The sequence below is a fragment of the Anolis carolinensis genome, chromosome 4 (assembly GCF_035594765.1).
Source record: "Anolis carolinensis isolate JA03-04 chromosome 4, rAnoCar3.1.pri, whole genome shotgun sequence".
Taxonomy (NCBI): Eukaryota; Metazoa; Chordata; class Lepidosauria; order Squamata; family Dactyloidae; genus Anolis; species Anolis carolinensis.
In genome coordinates, this window is record NC_085844.1 from 130,127,801 (window position 1) to 130,149,174 (window position 21,374).

Consider the following 21,374-nt stretch of genomic DNA (forward strand, 5'->3'; position numbering starts at 1 on the left):
AATTATTTATCCTAACTAAGATCCCTGATGGTGTTGCCTCCCATCTCAAGAGATTTACGTTGGGAGGATTCTGCAAATGGATGGGATGACCTTGATGAGATTGAGAGGAATGGTCTGCAATTGATGGAGATCTTTACTTCTAAAAGGAGGGAAAACTTCAGATGACAGAAGGGAGGCTTATGCAGTGTCTTGGTGTAAAACTTTGGCCCAAAATATATAGCTCTGCAGAATAAGATGGACCAGCATCATTAACTGTGCTCTGGATTTGAGGCTAATGGTTTTGGCAGTCATTGAAACATTTAGGATTCTGCCTAGACGGAAAGAGAATTTTTTTTCAATATTTAGCGAACAACTAGAGCAGTGGTTCTGCGGAACCCTTGGGACGCCGTGAAGCATATTGAGGGGCTGAGTGGTTCCCTCCTTCTCCTCCCCTGAAATACTGTTAAGTTTATCTTGGTTAAAATGGCTGTTCATTTTAAATATTGTAGTTTTTTTCTTTCCTTTTAACCATTTTTTTTGCACTACAAATAAGGTATGTGCAGTGTGCATAGGAATTTGTTCATGTTTTTTCCAATTAGTTCACACAAACACTTTCTATCCATCTGCCACTGGTCTGGCCCATCTGTCAAATTTTAAAACACAATGCAGCAAAAAGTTTGCCCATGCCTGGTATATATACATTGTATATAATATAATATATAAACATTTCTTGGGGCTCCACAAGAAACGTTTGCTTCAAAAAGGACTCTGTGACTGAAAAAGTTTGAGAACCCCTGAACTAGAGAACCTGAGAGGTTCTATAGAGAAAATTATTCCTTAGAAAGGGCAATGTGGAAGATTGTAAACTAGTCGAGCATGCGGGCATCTTATAGTAGTAAGGAATGGAAAGGCATATATCTTAATTTTGTTCAAGACGCTGGCTGGATAGGTATTCTAAGAAGATATGGAAATAACTCTGGTTTGTCACATCTTCATTTAATTTAATGAAAATGTGGTTCACAGGGTATTTGGAACCAGCATGGTTGAAGAGTATGAGGAAATCGCAGACTCACAGTACCAGTCTGAACGACAAGAACTTTTTGATGAAGATTATGGTAAGCAAGTCATTGTCTCACAAATAGTCCTGAATTACTCTCAGCGAATAAGCTTTAAATTCCTTGGTGGGATTCATTTATTTCTAATTTAAAGAATAAGTCCAGGGGAGGGGAGGTGGCTAAACACTACTGTAGATATTGACCAGAAAAAGAAAGAAAGACACATTCGGGGAAATATGAGGTAAAATGGTACAAGATTAGAAACCTGTATGTTGTAGTTCAGCTCATTTGTATTACACTATTAATATTTTTTAAAATCCCATTAAGCAATCTGGGTTTTTATTTGTACGTGATGCTTGGATGAACAAAATGTTTGTAGCCCTTATACCTGGAAAATGTACCATATCTGGTAAAATGTTAATCCAATACATGATGGAACAAGACTTCTAAAAGTCAGAACACAAAGTTACATTTCCCTTAACGTTTTCTGTAAAATGAATAGAAAATGAGCGAAATTCTTCCACTTAGAGGGTTCAGCTTTCCATGACTCGGAAATCATGTATTTTAATTCCCAGTCTTGGCCATAGTTTTCTTTTTCTTAAGCAGATGTAAAACTATAACCAAATTGCCCATGGTACTAATTCTAAGTACTGTTCCATTATCTGGGCAGAGGCCAAAAGGAGGTGATAGACATAGAAGGATAGTCCATTTTACAGGGGGAGAGTTGAAGGAGGAAAACCCATTTCCCTTACTTTAGCTGGTTATCCCCCCCCCCCCCCCATGTCATAGACAAGGGTTGTTTCTGTGTCAGTGGTGGGGGGAATAACAGCAAAACAGGGAAATGGTTTTACTCCTTCAAACCCCCTTCTCCCATAAAATGGACTATCCTTCTCTGCCTAGTGCCCCCTTTTGTCCTCCACTCAGATAATGGAACAGTACCTAATTCTAAAGCAGCCAAAACATAAATGCATGTAGTCTGACATGTTGTTTCAAATTATACTAAATTATACTAAATATTACTCAAATGTTACAAAGCTCTGGAAGCGGTGATAATATTTGCCAAATATTACAATGTTTTTGTGCTATGCCAAATAGGGATAGCGTTTAGGGATGTTTAAATGTTGTATATGCCTATGTTTAATGGTTTTAGTGATTTTAATTTCTAGTTATATGTCAGTGTTTAGTTATTATGGTTTTTTTATTATATGTATGTTCGCATTGAATTCTTGCCATTAATATGTTGTAAATTGCCTTGAGTCTTCCCAGAGGGGAGAAAGGCGGTACATAAATATATTAAATATATAAAAATTAAAAAAATGTAAAGGGTGGCTGTGTAGAATATTGCCTGTATATTTTTCCTTCTACTCCCACAGGAAAACACTAAAATGTACATTTGGGGAAGGGACTTAGAATATTACTTTTGGAACCTGAGGCTCCTTTATTATAGCCTGTATTCAAGTTGCTTGGAAGAAGCAGTTATGTTTCTATCATAGCACAAAGGCCACATTTTTAGTACAGGCCTTGCAACTTAATGGGTACAGTGAAACCTAAGGAATTTGGGGGTGAGGGGATGATTTATTGTATTGAAAATTCTCTGGGTAAGGTGGGAAATTAGACAAATCCAAGGTTTGACAGCTTTCTGCAGTGACATTGGTGTTTTGGAGGCATAGCTTCTGCTGAGGCAGTACTAGAGTAAAGAAAAAAATGTCTCGGCCTTCCCCCATCAGAGCTGTAACATGACAACCTAGTTGCTTTCCGTACATCTGTTTCAACTTCTAGCCTGATTTCAGGCTTTCTATATCCCTTTGTTTTGTCTTTTTCATGTTTTCATAGAGGAGACATTTACAAAATACAATAAAAGATTTTGATTCTTTGCCAACTTGCCTACTCAATTTCAGATTTGTAAGAATGTTTTTTTCCCTTAAATTTTAAACAGATTATCCTCTGGATTATCCTTCTGTGGGGGAAGAAAAATCTTCAAAAAATCTTCTTGGTTCTGCCACAAGTAGGTTGCTTTAGGCTTAAGCTGTATTTCACCTTCTTACACCATGTACATAAAAGGGATGTAATGTAAATGCATCCCAGATAAAGTTCTCTTGATATCCATTCTTTCAGAAACATGCTTTGGAGAGGGTTTTTTCTGTCTGTTTTCAAATGGTAGACTAATAATAGAAAAACAATTAACTAAAAAATTGGAAAAATAAACCTTTAGTTGGCTGAACAATTTCAGGTCCTGGTGTTTGCCTCTGCCTCTATGTTACGTAGGGTTTTGGGTTCACTATGTTCCCTTGCAATTTTTAAGACATTCTCTCGATACTTCAAACTGGAATTTAAAAAGTAACTATTAAAATTATACATTTTCAAAATACTTTAGTCATCTTATAAATTTATGATAAGAAAAGGAAACCCCCTTTATAAAAATCAAACCCCCTAGCTTGCTCTATGTAGGGGGAAATAGCAAGGCCATGTTAGAATTTACAAGATTTGCCATTAAACATTGGTTAGACAGAGTATGGACCCTTGAATTATTTTTAAAAATCTGACATAAATTGCACCTTGCTAGAAGTGACGTAACTGAAGACATGATATGCTAGAATTTCTCATTATAAGCACTTTTTTGGACATTGTCTTTGACATTATTTTAGTATGAGTATACTTTGAATTGTGGACATTCACTGTGATGAGGGAGGGTGGTTAGGGAATTATTTGCGGAGTTTTTAAAATCTGGATCTTTTGTAAGGATCACTTTGAATCTACCATTGATGTCATAAGCCCCCCCCCCCCCCCCCCAAATGCATGCTTCAGGCTCTTTTCCCACCAACAGTCCCAGCCCATTGCTCTTTTTTTCCACCTTCCTACCATGAAGCCTCACCAGATTTTAAACCCTTTTTCCGCTGACCCACCTTCTCGCTCCACTCTTTCTGCTGTCCCTCTGCTTCTTCTTTGATGTCTTGCCAGTGGCACCAGTCACTCACTCCCTTTCCCACCTTGTCGCTACAAAGCCGCAGGCAGATTTTAAATCCCTTTCCACACCAATAAAAGTCAGAGGGGCAGTAGAAGGTGGTCTGAGGAACTAGATTGTCAAGAAAGGGTTTTAAAATCTACTTACGGCTTCATGGTAGGAAGATGGGACAGGAATAAGGGGCTGGCACTATTGGAAGGACATCAAAGGAAAGGCACTAAAAGTGGGATGAGGAGATCGACCTAGATAAGTAGCAATGGAGGACTGGCCAATAATCAAATCCATGAAAAAGAAACCCATGAATTGGGGGGCTGACTACTTGATACTGCTTATTGAACAATTGGAGCTTTATCTTGGTGACATTCTTTATCAATATCGCTATTTGGGTTTGTATTCCCACCTGATGTCTGTACTACCTACAGCTGAGAAACTGGTAAACTACTTGCAAAAGAGTGAACCAGGAGCTCATGTGTAATAACAATTTTGGGAATGTCTGCAAAAAATTTAAATGTATATTCTCTGATACCTTTTCAGATGCCATTTTAAATATGGTGAATATTGCTGCTAATATCCTTGGAGCAAAAACAGGGGAAGATTCTGTTGAGCAAGGTAAATTAATAACAGTTTGAGGAATAAACTATTTTTATTTGGTTTTGATGGTTGCAATTCGTTGGTTCGTGTTTATCTTTCTCTTCTGTATAATAAGTGCTGTAAAAATGTTTTTCACTTATTTAAACTACTAGCCTAAGTCTAGCAACTTAATTTGAGACTATTTTTGTTTTGTTTTATGAAGGCAATAAAAAACACAGCCACATAAGAACTTAGCCGTATCAATTAAAACCAGGTGAAAATGGCAGTGAGCATTTATTATTTGAAAATTTTCTTTAAAAGGCATGTTTGGAACTTCCTATGGAAAATCTTTAGAGAAGGGAGTGAGATGAGCTTCCTCTGGGATATGGTTGTTAAGCCTGAAAGATACAAATAGAATTTTGTTTTTAGGCTGAATAGAATTGCAATTCTGTTGGATTTTGAATAGGAGTTGCTTTCCGCTGGAGGGGACACCAGAATGTCTTTCTTTTTCCTGCCTGTCAAAGCAATCCAGTCAGAGATTTTCATTCCTTTTCTGCTGCAAACAAACATCTCAGTTAAGACCAACATTTAATTCAGATCTGGACAATTGTTCTTTCTTTTTTTGGTTCCATATTTTCTGTTTTACTGGAGACAGTCAATAGTGGTTTGTGGTGTTTTGGGCTGAGACACATTTTGCTACATTTGGAGTGAAGGGTTTAGCTTTCAGATTTAGGACTTGGTTTGCTAGTTGAGGACTCTCTCCCTTTTTCCTGTTACTTTCCAGGGCCTCTGACAGTAGGTAAGAATAATAAATTAAAACATTATCTTTAAATAGAGGTGTTGATGAGGCATTTTATAGGCTAGTCATTCCAGGTTTTATCCTTTGCGGCCAAATACAATCCTTTTACATGAACTCAGCATTATTAAATATATGTGTATTTTGACAGGAAATAAAAGCGTCCCTGAAAACACAACTGCCACTTCCATGATGACACCAGAACTGCCACAGCCAACCGTAGTTCCTTCATTAGAGTAAGTGGATTGTTGTCTTAGAAGTTTCCAATAAATGTTTAAAGATAGAAAAAATGCTATCAAGATTAGACAATAAAACATAGAAATCCCATTTCACTCCTCATCTTGTTTCCCCAGCTTTATCACCCCTCCCTATTTCCATCCCAGATATAGTTCATTAATTCCAGCTAAGTCTTCCCTGCAGTCCCCAACATTACAATTTCTAAAATTAGAGACGCTTTAATCCCCATCTTATTTTGTTTCTCTTACCTTGGACATGAAAGACCTTAATTCTGGCTTTGCCTAGTCAACTATTTTTGCAGATCAATAATGAACAGGTTTACAATATTGTAAAACAAAAGGCATCTAGTTCACAAATGATTTTCAATGACCAAAACTTAAGATACCTTTACATTAGTGATCATCCTTACAGCCTTGAATATGTGCCACATCATGATATCTGATTTTCAAACTCTATTTATATTTATAGACCTGATACTTCAGAAATACCACAGACGGAAAATGAGCTTTTAGTCTTGGATAGAACAAGAGAGAGCCCAATTGTTCAGCTTGTCCACGAAGATGAGGAGGAAACAAGTCAATCAACAGTGACACTACTGCCAAGTGATGAACAAGAAGAAGAAATACCATGGTTTGAATCTGAAACACAGATGTATTGCTACGATCTGGTGACTGTTTGTTGTATTTCTAGCTTTTCAGAATATGTGTACAAGTGGTGTTCTGCAGTAGCAATGTTTCATCGCCGCCACAGCAAAATTGACAGCACTTGGGGAAAATATGATTATGCTGCTACTTGGCAAGACCAGCTAGTTCCAACCAAATCACTGGATGTTTTGATACATGAATACACCCCGGAGAAACTAGACACCTTAAATGCAGAGCCGTCTGAAATAGTTACAGATGTCTCAAGCAATTTGCTGGATAAGGGCATTATTAATCAGACTGAGGGTACTTTTGAACTGGAGCCTAGTCATCCACAGACTGTATCTCAGTCCATTCTCTTGGATGTTGCAACAGGGGTCAAGTCAGTTTCTACCACAGAGGTGTCCTCAGAACCTGGAAAACATGAAACTGCATCTGAAAGCTCAGAGATCCCTTTCCCGGAGGAGATCACTGCCGAAGAAAACGGAGTTGTAGCACCTGTTACGGAAAAGCCATCTGCAACCACTACTGTGACTGAATTTCAAGAAATGAGCACAGAAGAAAAAACCTCTGCTGAGATTATTTCAAAATTAACTGAGACTGTTCCACGTCCTGAATGTACAGTTGCCACAGAAAGCTACAATGTGGAAACAAAAGATAGTTCTTCCGAAATAGAAAAGCAAGAGGTGCCTCTTGTAGAGTCATCTTCTTTGGAACTAAGAGAGGATGAGCAGACTGTGGAGGAGACCTTTCTTTCGATTCCTGTTTCTGGTTTGCCACGAACTGCTACAGACTTTTATGCTGAACTGCAGAATTCCACAGACCTGGCTTACGGAAATGGAAATCTTATACATGGATCAAACCAAAAAGAGTCAGTTTTTATGAGACTGAACAACCGTATTAAAGCCCTGGAAGTAAATATGTCTCTCAGCAGTCGTTACTTAGAAGAACTCAGTCAAAGGTATGCTAGCGTTATTTTCAGATTCACTTTAAAAGTTGATGAGAAAATTGTCTGTGTGAGACTAAATGTGTGTGGAATGTACAGTTGGTGCTCCAAATTTGCAGGCTAAGTTTCTGCAGATTTGATGATATGTTCTCTCTATTAGTCTGTATGTCCTCCAGGGTGTTTCCACTGGAACCTGCAAAAGTGTAGGTCCAGCTATATATTGCACAGTATTAAAAATGTTTGCAGCTGTTGGAACCTGCAAAGGCTCATAGCAAGTCATAATGCAAGATCTGATCCACCTGCTAAGGGTGGAGATGAATATCTTTTTGCTTGTGGCATGGAGTTGAAAGGAGATGAATAAGAGGTTAGAGAGGTGCAAAAAATACTGATCCTTTTTTGGTGGAAGTTGACCATACAGTTGCCCTAGAGCAGGGGTCCTCAAACTTTTGAAGCAGAGGGCCGGTCCATAATCCTTCAGACTGTTGAGGGGCCGAATTATCATTTGAAAAAAAATACAAACAAATTCCTATGCATACTGCACATGTCTTATTTGTAGTGCAACAACAACAACAACGAAAGAACAATACAATATTTAAAAATGAAAACAATTTTAACCCTCATAAACCTATCAGGATTTCAATGGAAAGTGTAGGCCTGCTACTGGCCAATGAGAAAGTCAAGTTAATTAGGATTGTTGTTGTTGTGTGACTTCAAGTCATTTCAGACTTTGGCCAAGCCTAAGTCTAAAATTAATTATTTATTTACTGCATTTATTTACTACATTTATATCCCACCCTTCCCACCCTGAAGGGGACTCAGAGCAGCTGTATGTACATACAATTTATTATATTATTAGCATAGCACAATATTAGCATTATATATTACTATATTGAACTATACCACTATACTATTATATAATACGTAATATATAACATATAATTAATATTATTATATGGCATTATTATTAGTTATATTGTATAACATAATATTATCAATATTATATGTATATACAATATATTATATTATTAAAACTGATATAAAAATATTATATTATAAAACTGAGGGCGGGGGGCAGGTAAATGACCTTGGAGGGCCGCATCCGGCCCCCGGGCCTTAGTTTGGGGACCCCTGCCCTAGAGGACTTGGAGACCACTAGGGAGGTGTTTTCTCAGGTTAAAAAAAATATGTGATCCTTCACCCCTAACATCCACAAAAGTGCAGGTCCTGTTATAATAGATTCTGAACAGTGCTAAAGAAAATAATAGTACGTGCAGAGAGGATCAAAGAAGCAGGAGTGTCCATAAACGAAAGTCTATAAAAGCTTGTATCAGCAAAATATGTTCAGTGTTGTAGAACCTGAATGTGTACACTGAAGATGTTCTTTGAGAAATATGAAGATGGGGAAGCTCAGCCTTACTTCAGTAGGCAAGATTTTGTATGTACTTGAATGTTACTTCACCGTGCAATGCTCAGGACAGCAACATGGGAGAGGTCAAGACCGCAAGAAAGTCAAACCCCTCCTCTGCCAGCAGGCATTTAGGGAAGAATAGGAGGCACACTATTGTGGAGGTTGTGTTTAAAATGTATTTTGTATTTTTGTATTAACTGTATTTTACCTTTATCCACACTGTTTTATTTAATTGTTTATTTAAAAAGTGTTTGTATTGCATTTTTTAAAATATTACCAAAGTGTGGGATTGTTAGCCGCCTTGGTCCTCACGGGAGAAAGGTGGGATATAAATAAAGTAAACAATAGTAACAATAATAATACAGTAGAGTCTCACTTATCCAACATAAACGGGCCGGCAGAACATTGGATAAGCAGAAATATTGGATAATAAGGCAGGATTAAGGAAAAGCCTATTAAATGTCAAATTACAGTATGATTTTACAAATTATGCACCAAAAACATCCTGTTTTACAACAAATCAACAGAAAAAGCAGTCCAAAACATGGTAACGTTATGTAGTAATTACAGTATTTATGAATTTAGCACCAATACATCGCAATATATTGAAAGCATTTACTACAAAAACATTAGCTACTAACAAATTCACTACAAATAAAGATAGAATTGCATAAAATGAACTTACAGTAGCAACATTGTAGCAAATTAAATCCATAAAAAGTTCAATCCTTGCTGCCTAGAAAAACAGCTGTGGATCAGGGCAGGAGGCAAATTGCGTTGAATAATCCAGAACATTGGATAAGTGAATGTTGGATAAGTGAGACTCTACTGTAGTCAGAAAAATAAATGAGATCATTCCTCAGGAAAATGTCCTCTTCTTCGCAGTGTAGCATTAAAAGGCCAGATTTCCTGCCTTTCTTGTCCTTTTTGGTACATTGCAGTGGGGTGGGAAAAGGAGATTGGTAAAGATAAAAAGTTGATGTTTTCTTAAGAATTTGTCTAAATTGTCTTGTAGGTATCGAAAGCAAATGGAAGAAATGCAGAAGACTTTTAATAAAACTATAATAAAACTCCAGAATACTTCACGCATAGCAGAGAAAGAGGTATGTTTACTGGGAATCAAGCTATCTAGCCACAGATATATTGGTCCTACAGCTCCCAGCAGTCTGAAAACACCTTAAAGGACCACAGTTGTCTACCCTGATTATGTGTATAACTTGGTTTGCCATTATTTCTCTTCTGTTATATTTGTGTTGTAAATGTAATACTTTTACTGGATTCTAATTGGCTTCCAAGAGAGTTTCTTCTATATAATTTTAATGGTTACTGCTTTCCTCTTCCCACTTAACAGACTTCTTATCATTCAAAAGATATTAGATTGCATTTTAGTTTATCCAATCTCTTAAGTGGTGGGTTCCTTTGGTGAGAGTGACCATGTTCTTCTAGAGCAGTGGTTCTCAACCTGGGGTCCCCAGATGTTTTTGGCCTAAAACTCCCAGAAATCCCAGCCAGTTTACCAGCTGTTAGGATTTCTAGGAGTTGAAGGCCAAAAACATCTGGGGACCCCCAGGTTGAGAACCACTGCTCTAGAGTTTGTTATACAGCGGAAAGGGGAAATTGTGCATTCTAGACTTCAAGAAAGTTGAGTTCAGTAAACTTAGGAGATAAAATTAGTATGATCACATAGTTAGGAATATTAAAAGAGAAAGGAATTCATGATGGACGGGAGTTTCTGAAAAGCAAGATATTGGAGGCAAAGTTTCAGACTGTTCCAACGAGGAAGAAAAATTGGAAGTGTCTAAGAAGCCTGAATGGATGTCTAAGGAATTTTCAATTGAGCTAATATTGGAAAGGGACGTGTACAAGAAATGGAAGAACCAGCATGTTGCAATGGTTTGAGCATTGGACTATGACTCTGGAGACCCAGGTTCAAATCATTGAACCACATCATGGAAACACACACAGTGACCTTGAGCAAATCACACACTCTCACGAAGAATAAGCTACAAATCCCATCTGCACAAATCTTGCCGAGAAAATTGTGTAATAGGTTCTCCTTAGGGTCATCATATATTAACAATTAATTAAAGACACACAACAGTGAAATTATCCTACTGCAATTTGTTATTTTAAGCAAAATTGCAGAGGTGTTTTCATTCCAATCCAGCTCACCATGATTTGGCAAGTTGATGCTTATTTTGAAAATGAGGCCAAAATTTATTCTATCTTGAGTATCTTGGGTATCCTTTGACTTGTGTCACCAGCCTCAAAAAGGGAGAGCCTTGTTACATGACACAAACGTCTTACGGTTTCACTATGAATGAGAAAGTTTTTTTTGTCTTTCTTTGCTTTATCAAGGACTTGAAGCAGACAGAGGCAATCCAGCTTCTGCAAGCACAGCTGACCAACATGACACAACTCGTCTCAAATTTGTCCGCATCTGTGACTGAACTGAAAAGAGAGGTAAAAATCTGAATAGTATGTAAACAATGTTTAACAACATAGAAAATAGATTTGTATCCCTTCTGAACAAAATTGATAGTATCGAAAATGCTGTCACATTTCTAACCTTCAAAATTAACTTAGGTCTTCCGTTAAAAATACTACATTATATTGCTGGTTATTTCAGAATCTGTTTGTACTTTGCCATTCAGCCTTGACAGCCTAGCTGATTTCTTGATCATAATATTTCTGAGGAATGATAAAGTATTTATAGATCTCTTTGCACTTTAGGGGCCATATGCTGTCCTTTCAACCAAGAAATTCCCGTCTCTAGCTGAACAGTTGAATTACTCTTATATTATGGGTGGTTTAATATTTTGTTGTAAGCTACCCTAATAATTTATTTGAATGAAGTGTTATCCATTTAAATAATAGACGTGTTTGCTTACACAACCATTAACTCTCTGATGAGGATTGTATGTCATGTTGTTGCAGCTCAGTTATGCATTTGCTTGTATTTCATATTTCTTTTTTTAATATGTTTTTATTCTAAACACAGAATAATATCTATCACCATTTCAATATACATATCAAATGTTATTTTCTTAGTATTCTTAATCTTGCTGATTCCGCCTTTATCTACCACTTGTATCTATATTTCATATTTCAATATTGTTTTTAGGTTTCTGATCGTCAAAGCTATCTTGTGATTTCTTTGATACTCTGTGTCATCCTGGGCTTGATGCTTTTTCTGCAGCGTTGGAAAAATAAATCAGAATTCAACAATAATTACTTCTCTAACATTCCCAAAAGTAATTACTATCCCAGTCCAAAAAGGTAACTTTATTTTCTAGTCTAATTGTTATTTTGTCATTTATTTTCTTTCTTTGAATTTTTCTGAATTCAAGGAAATTATTCCTGATTTACAGCAGCTTATTGAGAACTGATCTGTGAGCAATTTAAAAACTTCTCTCTTGATTTTAGCTAAGACATAATTGATTTCTCACTTTTATTAAATTCACACATTTATCCCATGAGGACACATTTTGGGGGGGGGGGTTGAAATTGGGAAGGGGCATGCACATAAAAGGCCTGTGAATATAATGTCATTATGCAATTAGTCAATTTGTCATTGGCACATCAACTTGCCTGATCCATCTGGCATATAATTCATACTACTTTAATGAACTTTCATAAACACATGACTTTCCTCTCAGCATATTGGCAGTAGTGAAATATTTTGCCACTAGTCACTTGGTGCTGTTGGAAACTAGAAGCATAATAATTACAGATTTCTGAGAATTTTTCCTGTATGGAAGGATTTAATGCATAGGATTCCTAGAGAATGACAATTAGGAGAATATCTATTTATTTCTTTATCAATTGCCATTTTCAATTTGAAATGAAAAAGCATTTTTTCATTCATAGGTGTGTTTCTTCCTATGATGATATGAATTTGAAAAGACGAACTTCATTTCCACTCACTAGATCTCAGTCTTTTCAACTTAACAAAGAAGGTAATTCAGCTCCTACTTTCTGCAGGATTTAATATGTGCTGTCTTCGGGTACAGAATAACATAAAGTTGTATTTGGTTCATAATTGACTTAGATATTAAATGCATCCACTACATGGTCAGTAGGGCTGTGCGATTGATGAAAAAAAGTTTCAATACTCATTAGGGGGTGCTGGCGTTTTGTTTCTAAAGTGTTTCTAAAGTTTCGTTAGTTAAAATTTCGTTATAAGGAGTCACGAAATTTCATTACTTTTTGTTATAGTAATTGCGCAAGTGGGGAAAATTTCAGGAGCTCCTTTCTCCCCCATTTTTACAGCTGTTGGGGTGAAGCTTGCTATAATGGTAGAGCACATTTACCACTGTTAGCCCATCAAGTTTTAGAACGTTTCACTTATTCACAGAGTTTTGTGGAATTTTCAAAGTTTTTATAAACAACATTTTTTTAAAAAAACTACAAGAGCCATCTCCTTGATGTTCCTCATTTGGAAGTGTTATTCCGTGTTTAATTGTGCAGTACTTACCTTGAAAATAGTTGTTATACTCCAGAAACGTTGTTTGTGTGGCTGCCACAAACAATATATTTTTTAAAAAAGTTATTTGATACATTCTAACAATTAACAAAATTTTTGCAATGTATGTCTTATTTCAATATACATAATACCAAAAGTAACTAATGCTTAAATGACATTTTAAACAATTCTTTGAAATGTATCACCCACCCCCCTCCCCTCCCCCGGTTCCCCCTCCCCCCTTGAACAGCAATTCAATATTTATCATTGTATCATTTTAACTGTGCCACAAACTATATTGAATTAGTTGAGACTCTGTGAAATCATTATTGAAAACTATAACAAAATGTGCTGCAGGATGTCCCACAAAAATAAAAAATTCTGCAGTTTAATAAACTTTTTCCATGTTTTTATGATAGAACCAATTAAGAAATTATAATTATACCAGGGGGAAATATCGTGTTGCATAGTGTAATCTATCTGAAAGTAGTCTTGTGTCCATTCATTTTTTTTGTTTCTTTCAGTGGGCCCAGATGACTTCTATATTGTAGAGCCATTGAAGTTTTCCCCAGAAAAAAAGGTATGTTATTTTATAGAAAAGTGTACTAAAGATACTTTTAGCTTGCTGTTTATTCCTAAGCTTGCTTGGGCTATGTGTGTTTTCAAAAACACGTCTTAATATAGAGAGAAGTGGTCCAGCTAATTTTTGAGTTTTTATAGATAATTTGTAAAAGGTAATCAGGACAGGATGCCCTGGAAGCACCCTAACTTACATTTCCCCCCCTCTTTTTTTTAGAAGAAGCGTTGTAAATACAAAAGTGACAAAATCGAAACAGTCAAGCCTGTAGCTGAGCCAGTGCATCAGGTAGCCAATGGAGAAATCAAAAGCAGGAAACCTTTTACAAATCAGAGAGACTTCTCCAATATTGGCGATGTATATCACTCTTCATACAAAGGTCCCCCATCAGAAGGAAGCTCTGAAACCTCATCCCAGTCAGAAGAGTCCTACTTCTGTGGCATTTCAGCATGCACGGGTTTGTGCAATGGACAGATGCAAAAGGCAAAAACGGAGAAGAGGGCCATCAAACGAAGACGATCTAAAGCTCCAGAACAGGCAAAACTTATAAAAACTTTAATACAGACTAAGACTGGGTCCTTGCCAAGCCTGCATGATATCATCAAAGGAAACAAGGATTTAACTGTGGGAACATTGGGTGTCACAACTGTTTCTGGGCATCTTTAAAACTAATGTAAATCTTCATAATAGGAGTTTTTTTGTATGACAAATCTGGTGACAGGGAAATCATTTGGTTTATTGGGAAGCATCTAGAGATTATGGGGATTCTTTTAAAACCTAGATAGGATTGTGTCAATAACCACCTTTGGTTAATAAGCTTCAGCGTTTTCAGAGCTGACTTTCTGTATGGACAATTTTGGAATGAGTGAAGATTGTGGGGCAGGGACTCATTTTATAGACGGGTTTTACAATTGTTGAAGTCTGAGAAACCCAACTTCGGTGGAACAGAATTGAGGCGTAACTGTTTTCCATTTTGCTGTGGTCCTGTTTCTAGCACCTTCCCATATTTATGTGCCTTTTGTCTATTTATAATACTGTTGGAAAGGAACAGTTTTATTTGTACTTTTTAACTCTTCTGAAAATGCAGCACTACCATGCTGTGGAACGATGTATCAGCCTTCAGTAAAATTGAGTAATAACTTGGACACTGGAAATATTGCTAGATTGACTTTCTTTTTACATCAGGAGTGAGCAATTTATGGCTCTGTTGTTGGCTGCAGATCCCATAATCCCTCACTATTGGTTATGATACAGCTGATGGGAGTTGCAGTATCTTGAGGGCTACATTATTGACCCCTGCTTTAGATCTTTGTTTTGAAAGCTGATTTTGTGACCATTATCATATACATCTGCTGTAGTACCCGTTGTCATATTGATGCCCCTTTGGGTTGTGACACTAACAAGCTTGCCTTGTGCCAGGTTGACCTGATTAACATATGTAATCAGCAATATGATTGCATATGTTAATCTGTGCTACAAAATTGGAAGTATAAATTGCCCAGTTCTCTAAATCATTGGCCATGTAGAAATCCATGTGTTAATTTAATGGCTGACACAATCTATATTCCGTTCTACATTTTGTCCATAATGTTTGCTTTTGTTTTGAATAACACTTGTGCGATGTGTGTGAGAGTGTATGTGTTTATATGAGTTAATGAATAGCTACATGAACATGAGTACATCCGAATGTATGTGATAGGTCCTTTTTAGTTGTTTTGAGGTTACATTGTATAAGTTAACTTATTGAGCACTTTTAGTAGCCCGTCTTTGTTTTTTTCCTATGACTTTCCTGAATGTCATAATGTGACTTATTTAAAGTCTTTTGCAACTTTCACGTTTAGTTTGAGTACCTTTTTACAGCAATGCACAGCTAGCTAGTCAAAAGCATGCTGGTTTGTTTGTTTTAAAGAACATGGATTGAGAAGGGGGCCTAAACCAGAATGGAAATCAGAATGGATATAATATTTGTGTGGATTCTGCAACATTGTGGCACTAGAATTTGTAAAGAACTACAAATTCATAGGGCCAGTAGAAACTGTGAATTTCCAAATAAATCTGAATACTTGTCTTTAACATGCTTTATGTATTTTGTTTTCTACAAGCAATCCTGAAGCCAGCTTTTCCAATAGATAATTGTGACTCAGCTATTAGTTTCAGCCTTGTTACGTGTAAATTTGCTTCACTTATCCATTCTAGTGTGCAACATCTTCCACAACTATCTTCTATTATAAAATATGATAGACTGCGGAGGGAGTTATGAGGCTGTCTATATCTTGTTGCACAGCAATTCCCAACTTTCTTCAACATTTTGAACTTTATTCTGCAGCTTTTAACTATCACAGATCATACATTTAATAAGAGACAACTCTAAAGAATAGACTTGTTTAGAAATTGAAGACGAAACAATCACAGTAATTTATGATTTTCCCAGATTACTTCCAAGGCCATTAGTGAGACCAGAACCCCCTTTCTCCATATATGTCTTCTCTTCTGGAAAACATGGAAGTATCTGATGGCGCCAGAACCCTCTTCCATTCAGCCACCTATCTATATCAATACACATAATAAAAGTTAAATTCTGTATGTGTGTTTGTGGCATGGGTGTCACACAGACAGCCTTCAGCCTCCACAAACAGGCTACAGATTACAGTGCTGTGCAGCCACTAAGTCACTCCCTCCCAGGACATTGCAAGTTACAGCGAGCACATCCCAGTGTTCCTTTTGCTCAATTTGCATGAACCCGCCCACTGCCTCTCCCTTAACCCTATCCTACCCTTTTCTATGGCACACAGCAAACAGGAATTGATCAGCAACTGAACATACTGGAGAGGGTTGGGGAGAATTCAGCATGATTTATAGGAGTTGTTGGGACTGGGAAGTATAGTTTCCTGCAATCTAAGAGCCCTCTGAACTCCACCAACAATTGACCTGGAACTAACTTGGCACACAGAATCCACATGACCAACAAAACATACTGCAGGGGTTTGTGGGAGTAGATTTTAGGAGTTATAGTTTACTCTTATCCAGATAGCACTGAACCCAGCCGACATCTGATCTGGACCAAACTTGGCACACAGACCCAACATGGCCAAGTGCACATATAGGCGGGGTTTGGGAGTGATTGACTTTGGCATATGGGAGTTGTAGTTTACCCTTAGCCAGAGAGTCCTGAACCCAGCCAACAAATGCCCTTTTCAAATCACCCAGGCACTGCCGGGTCCCCAAGCTAGTACTTTATAAATGAGGACAAATTCTCCCAATGTAAATCCTGGAGAGATAATGAGATATACATAGTGAAAGACCTTTTTCTAAAGGTAACCCTACAACAAAAGAGGAACTTCTCACCTAGCTTTCTACTATCCAACCCAACTACAGTAGAGTCCTGTTTATCCAACCTTCACTTATCCAACGTTCTGTATTATCCAATGCAGTCTGCCTTTTAGTATTGAATGTTTTTGTAGTCAGTGTTTTCAATACATTGCAATGTTTTGGTGCTAAATTGGTAAATACAGTAGTTACTACATAACGTTGCCAGGTATTGAACTGCTTTTTCTGCCGATTTGTTGTAAAATATGATGTAAAATATGGATCATTGCTCTCCCATAAGAGGTGCTGGGAGCTGGACCTAAATGTGGAAATCCCAGTCTCTGCATGGCAAAAAATATGGCAATCTCTCCCTTTAAATCAAGGTTAACTCTCAGAGTTTTCTAAAAGTAATCTGCAAATGGCATCTCCAATCCAGGTAGAAAGGATCACAGGATACTCACCTGCTAAATGTTTGCCAGATGTGACACTCAAGGCACTTACATCCATATGTGGTTTTCCTGTATGAAGATGAAAGCATTCTGGGTAAAAATAATTTCTATTATTGCAGACATCACTAAATGAGCCATTATATTTTGTCTTGCTCTTCTTCTGTTATCGGTATTTCTGGGTAGGAATTAGAACTTGCAACATAAATTATTGATATGCTTTCTAATTGCAGCCATCAGGGTAAAAATGGCAAAAAACTGGAAAACAGTCACTAGGTGACTGGTGCCTCAGTGTATTGGATGCTTTACTAACAGAAACGTTACCAGACTATTCATGAGCCTCACACCAGCCTGTAAAACAAAATTCCTTTACTGAAATATTGCTTTACATTTTCTTCTTCTTCTTCTTCATTCACATAGTCGATTCCGACTCTTTGTGACCTCATGGACCAGTCCACGCCAGAGCTCCCTGTCGGCCATCACCGCCCCCAGTTCCTTCAAGGTCAAGCCAGTCCATCCATCCAAGGATACCGTCCATCCATCTCGCCCTTGGTCGTCCTCTCATCCTTTTTCCTTCCATTTCCCCCAGCATCATGATCTTCTCCAAGCTTTCCTGTCTCCTCATGATGTGGCCAAAATACTTCAACTTTGCCTCTAATATCCTTCCCTCCAGTGAGCAGCCGGGCATTATTTTCTGGAGGATGGACTGGTTGGATCTTCTTGCAGTCCAAGGCACTCTCAGGATTTTCCTCCAGCACCAGAGTTCAAAAGCATCTATCTTCCTTCGCTCAGCCTTCCTTATGGTCCAGCTCTCACATCCATAGGTTACTATGGGGAATACCATTGCTTTAACTATGCAGACCTCCATTGCCAGTGTGATGTCTCTGCTTTTCACTATTTTGTCAAGGTTGGCCATTGCTCTCCTCCCAAGAAGTAAACGACTTCTGACTTCCTGGCTACAGTCTGCATCTGCAGTGATCTTTGCGCCTAGAAATATAACGTTTGTCACTGCCTCCACGTTTTCTCCCTCTATTTCCCAGTTATCAATAGGTGTAGTTGCCATGATCTTGGTTTTCTTGATGTTTAACTGCAGCCCGGCTTTTGCACTTTCTTCTTTCAACTTGGTGATAAGGCTCCTCAGCTCCTCCTCACTTTCGGCTATCAGAGTGGTATCATCTACATACCTAAGGTTGTTAATGTTTCTTCCAGCAATTTTAACTCCAGCCTTGGATTTGTCAAGCCTTGCATGTCGCATGATGTGTTCTACGTACAAGTTGAATAGGGAGGGTGAAAGTATGCAGCCCTGCCGTACTCCTTTCCCAATCTTGAACCAGTCTGTTGTTCCGTGGTCTGTTCTTACTGTGGCTACTTGGTCTTTATACAGATTTCTCAGGAGACAGACAAGGTAACTTGGTATCCCCATACCACCAAGAACATGCCACAGTTTATTATGATCCACACAGTCGAAGGCTTTAGAATAGTCAATAAAGCAGAAGTAGATGTTTTTCTGAAACTCCCTGGCTTCCTCCATTATCTAGCGGATATTGGCAATTTGGTCTCTTGTTCCTCTGCCTTTTCTAAACCCATCAACATGGGTAAAGTTAAAGGTTTCCCCCTGACATTAGGTCTAGTCATGTTTGACTCTAGGGTTAATGTTCATCTCCATTTCTAAGATGAAGATCTGGCGTTGTCTGTAGACACTTCCAAGGTCATGTGGTCAGCATGACTGCATGGAGCACTGTTACCTTCCTGTCAGAATGGTACGTATTGACCTACTCACATTTGCATGTTTTCAAACTGCTAGGTTGGCAAAAGCTGGGACTAATGGCAGGAGGTCAGCCCGCTCCCCGGACTTGAACAGCTGACCTTTCTGTCAGCAACTTCGACAGCTCAGCTTCTCATCATAGAATACATTAAATAGTGCACCCAGCACTAGCACCATTGACTCACCACTGGAAAGATGTCACATCTGATTCTTCTGATTGAATGTTTTGGTAAATATATTTAACGACTGCTTTGTATTCTTTTCATTACTCTGTTGATGGCATCCCCCATATTAACCTGCCAAAGCTTTGAGATCCTACCCTTTCACAAAGAGAAGATGTGAGAGGGCCTTCTTGCTGGCAGTTCCCAGTCTAGCAAACTCCTTTCCTGTCTCCTAATTAATTGCCGCAAGAAGGCTTTTGATGGGAGTGCTGTATGCTTCGTTTTTCCCTCCTATTAATCCATTATGTTTCAGTCGGTTTCAAAGTGGTTCAAATTCACTGCTCTTATACTTTGCCTTAATCTGTTTTAATTCATATTGTAAACTGCCTTAAGCCTCTCCTGGGGAGATAAATATAAATATAAATAAATAGTGGCAATGGGGTGACCTGGTTATCTCCAATCATGGAAGGAATTAGTGTATACGTATGAGTGGTCAAATGGTTTTACTTAGGCTGAATATGCAAATAATCCCTTCGACTTAGTTAACCTTGATAACACTTATGTGTGGGTTGTGAACACCCGTGGCCTGTATTTCTATGGGTGGCACTCAGGCTATCCTTTCCATCAATAGAGAGAAATGGAATGATGTTGGCCTGCATAGATTTGAGAAAGAATGAGACAGCAGGAAGGCTGCTTTGAAGGAGACACAGAAACAAATAGGAGAGAAAGGGGGACCCAAAGGAGATGGGGGTATTTATTTATTGTGTCAGAAGTGAACCGAGGGTAGAAGTTGTCATGTATTTGAAAACTCAAACAAAGTTTTAAAAACTTGGCATTATACTAAATGTCCTTTGACCAATAGCTGGCCACTTGTGCCTCTAATGTTGCTATAAGAAGGTCTTCCACTGTACATGTGGCAGGGCTCAGACTGCATTGTAATAGGTGGTCTGTGGTTTGCTCTTCTCCACACTTGCATGTCATGGACTCCACTTTGTAGTCCCAATTCTTAAGGTTGGCTCTGCAGCTTGTGGTGCCAGAGCGCAGTCTGTTCAGCATCTTCCAAGTCGCTCAGTCTTCTGTTTGCCCAGGAGGGAGTCTCTCATCCAGAGTCAGCCACTGATTGAAGTTCTAGGTTTTAGCCTGCCACTTTTGGACTCTTGCTTGCTGAAGTGTTCCTGCGAGCATCTCTGTAGATCTTGAAAAACTATTTCTTGATTTAAGGCATTGGCATGCTGGCTAATATCTGAACAGGGGATGGGCCGGAGATGTCAATGCCTTGGTAAGAGATATGATGAATAGACAGAGTACCAACCCAAATTTCCTGACTTTTAAAAAAAAATCCTGAGTCCGATTTTTTTTCCTGTTTATTATACAATGCAAATAAATTTTGGCTGTAGACAGAAGATTCAGATCAGAATGGTATGGAATAATTTAATCAGCATGAATGCTCCAACTTGAGGAACTCTTGAAGCATAACAGCGAGACCACAAATTGTTGTAGGCAGAAGAAGCTCACTGTTTCCAGATCAGGGGACACCAACTAGGTGTTGATGACATGTTCACTGGTGGGTGTAATTTTGTCTTATTGTGAAGATGTATTCGTGTCACATTAGGTCTGAGAGATATTGGTTTTAATTAGAGAGGGAAGTGTTTTGAAAGTTGCTGCTTATCCTCCTTCTGCTTCAGCTAGAACAGGCTTAGTAGATGCCCATCTCATTACAAAACCTGGCTCAATCAAAGGTGATAGATTACGGTAATTAATTGTGTGTACATCATGGTAAATTAAGCTGCGGTGGCGCAGCGGATTAAACCACTAAGCTATAGAACTTGCTGACTGGAAGGTCAGAAGTTTGAATCTGCGGGATGAGGTGAGTTCCCGTTGTTAGCCCCAGCTTCTGCCAACCTAATGTAAAGGTAAAGGTAAAGGTTTCCAGTGACATTAAGTCCAGTCATGTCTGACTCTGGAGGTTGGTTTTCATCTCCATTTCTAAGCTGAAGAGCCAGTGTTGTCCATAGACAACTCCTAAGTCATGTGGCCAGCAGGACTGCATGGAGTGCCAT

At 38.2% G+C, this 21,374-nt stretch overlaps 1 protein-coding gene across 4 annotated transcripts in view; it reads left to right on the top strand.

Moving 5' to 3' along the window:
- Nucleotides 1-15,709, top strand: part of suco (SUN domain containing ossification factor) — a 37,479-nt gene extending 21,770 nt beyond the window's left edge. For 3 of the 4 annotated variants that reach the window (XM_062977786.1, XM_062977788.1, XM_062977789.1), the window contains 11 exons: nucleotides 1,003-1,094; nucleotides 2,971-3,039; nucleotides 4,531-4,605; nucleotides 5,514-5,598; nucleotides 6,068-7,201; nucleotides 9,610-9,697; nucleotides 10,953-11,057; nucleotides 11,719-11,873; nucleotides 12,465-12,553; nucleotides 13,584-13,639; nucleotides 13,856-15,709. In XM_062977786.1, the coding sequence (XP_062833856.1) occupies nucleotides 1,003-1,094; nucleotides 2,971-3,039; nucleotides 4,531-4,605; nucleotides 5,514-5,598; nucleotides 6,068-7,201; nucleotides 9,610-9,697; nucleotides 10,953-11,057; nucleotides 11,719-11,873; nucleotides 12,465-12,553; nucleotides 13,584-13,639; nucleotides 13,856-14,302 (2,395 nt within the window). In that variant the 3' untranslated portion in view covers nucleotides 14,303-15,709. The remainder of the gene's footprint in view (nucleotides 1-1,002; nucleotides 1,095-2,970; nucleotides 3,040-4,530; nucleotides 4,606-5,513; nucleotides 5,599-6,067; nucleotides 7,202-9,609; nucleotides 9,698-10,952; nucleotides 11,058-11,718; nucleotides 11,874-12,464; nucleotides 12,554-13,583; nucleotides 13,640-13,855) is intronic. The other variant, XM_062977787.1, reaches the window with a different exon arrangement.
- Nucleotides 15,710-21,374: the final 5,665 nt, after the last annotated feature.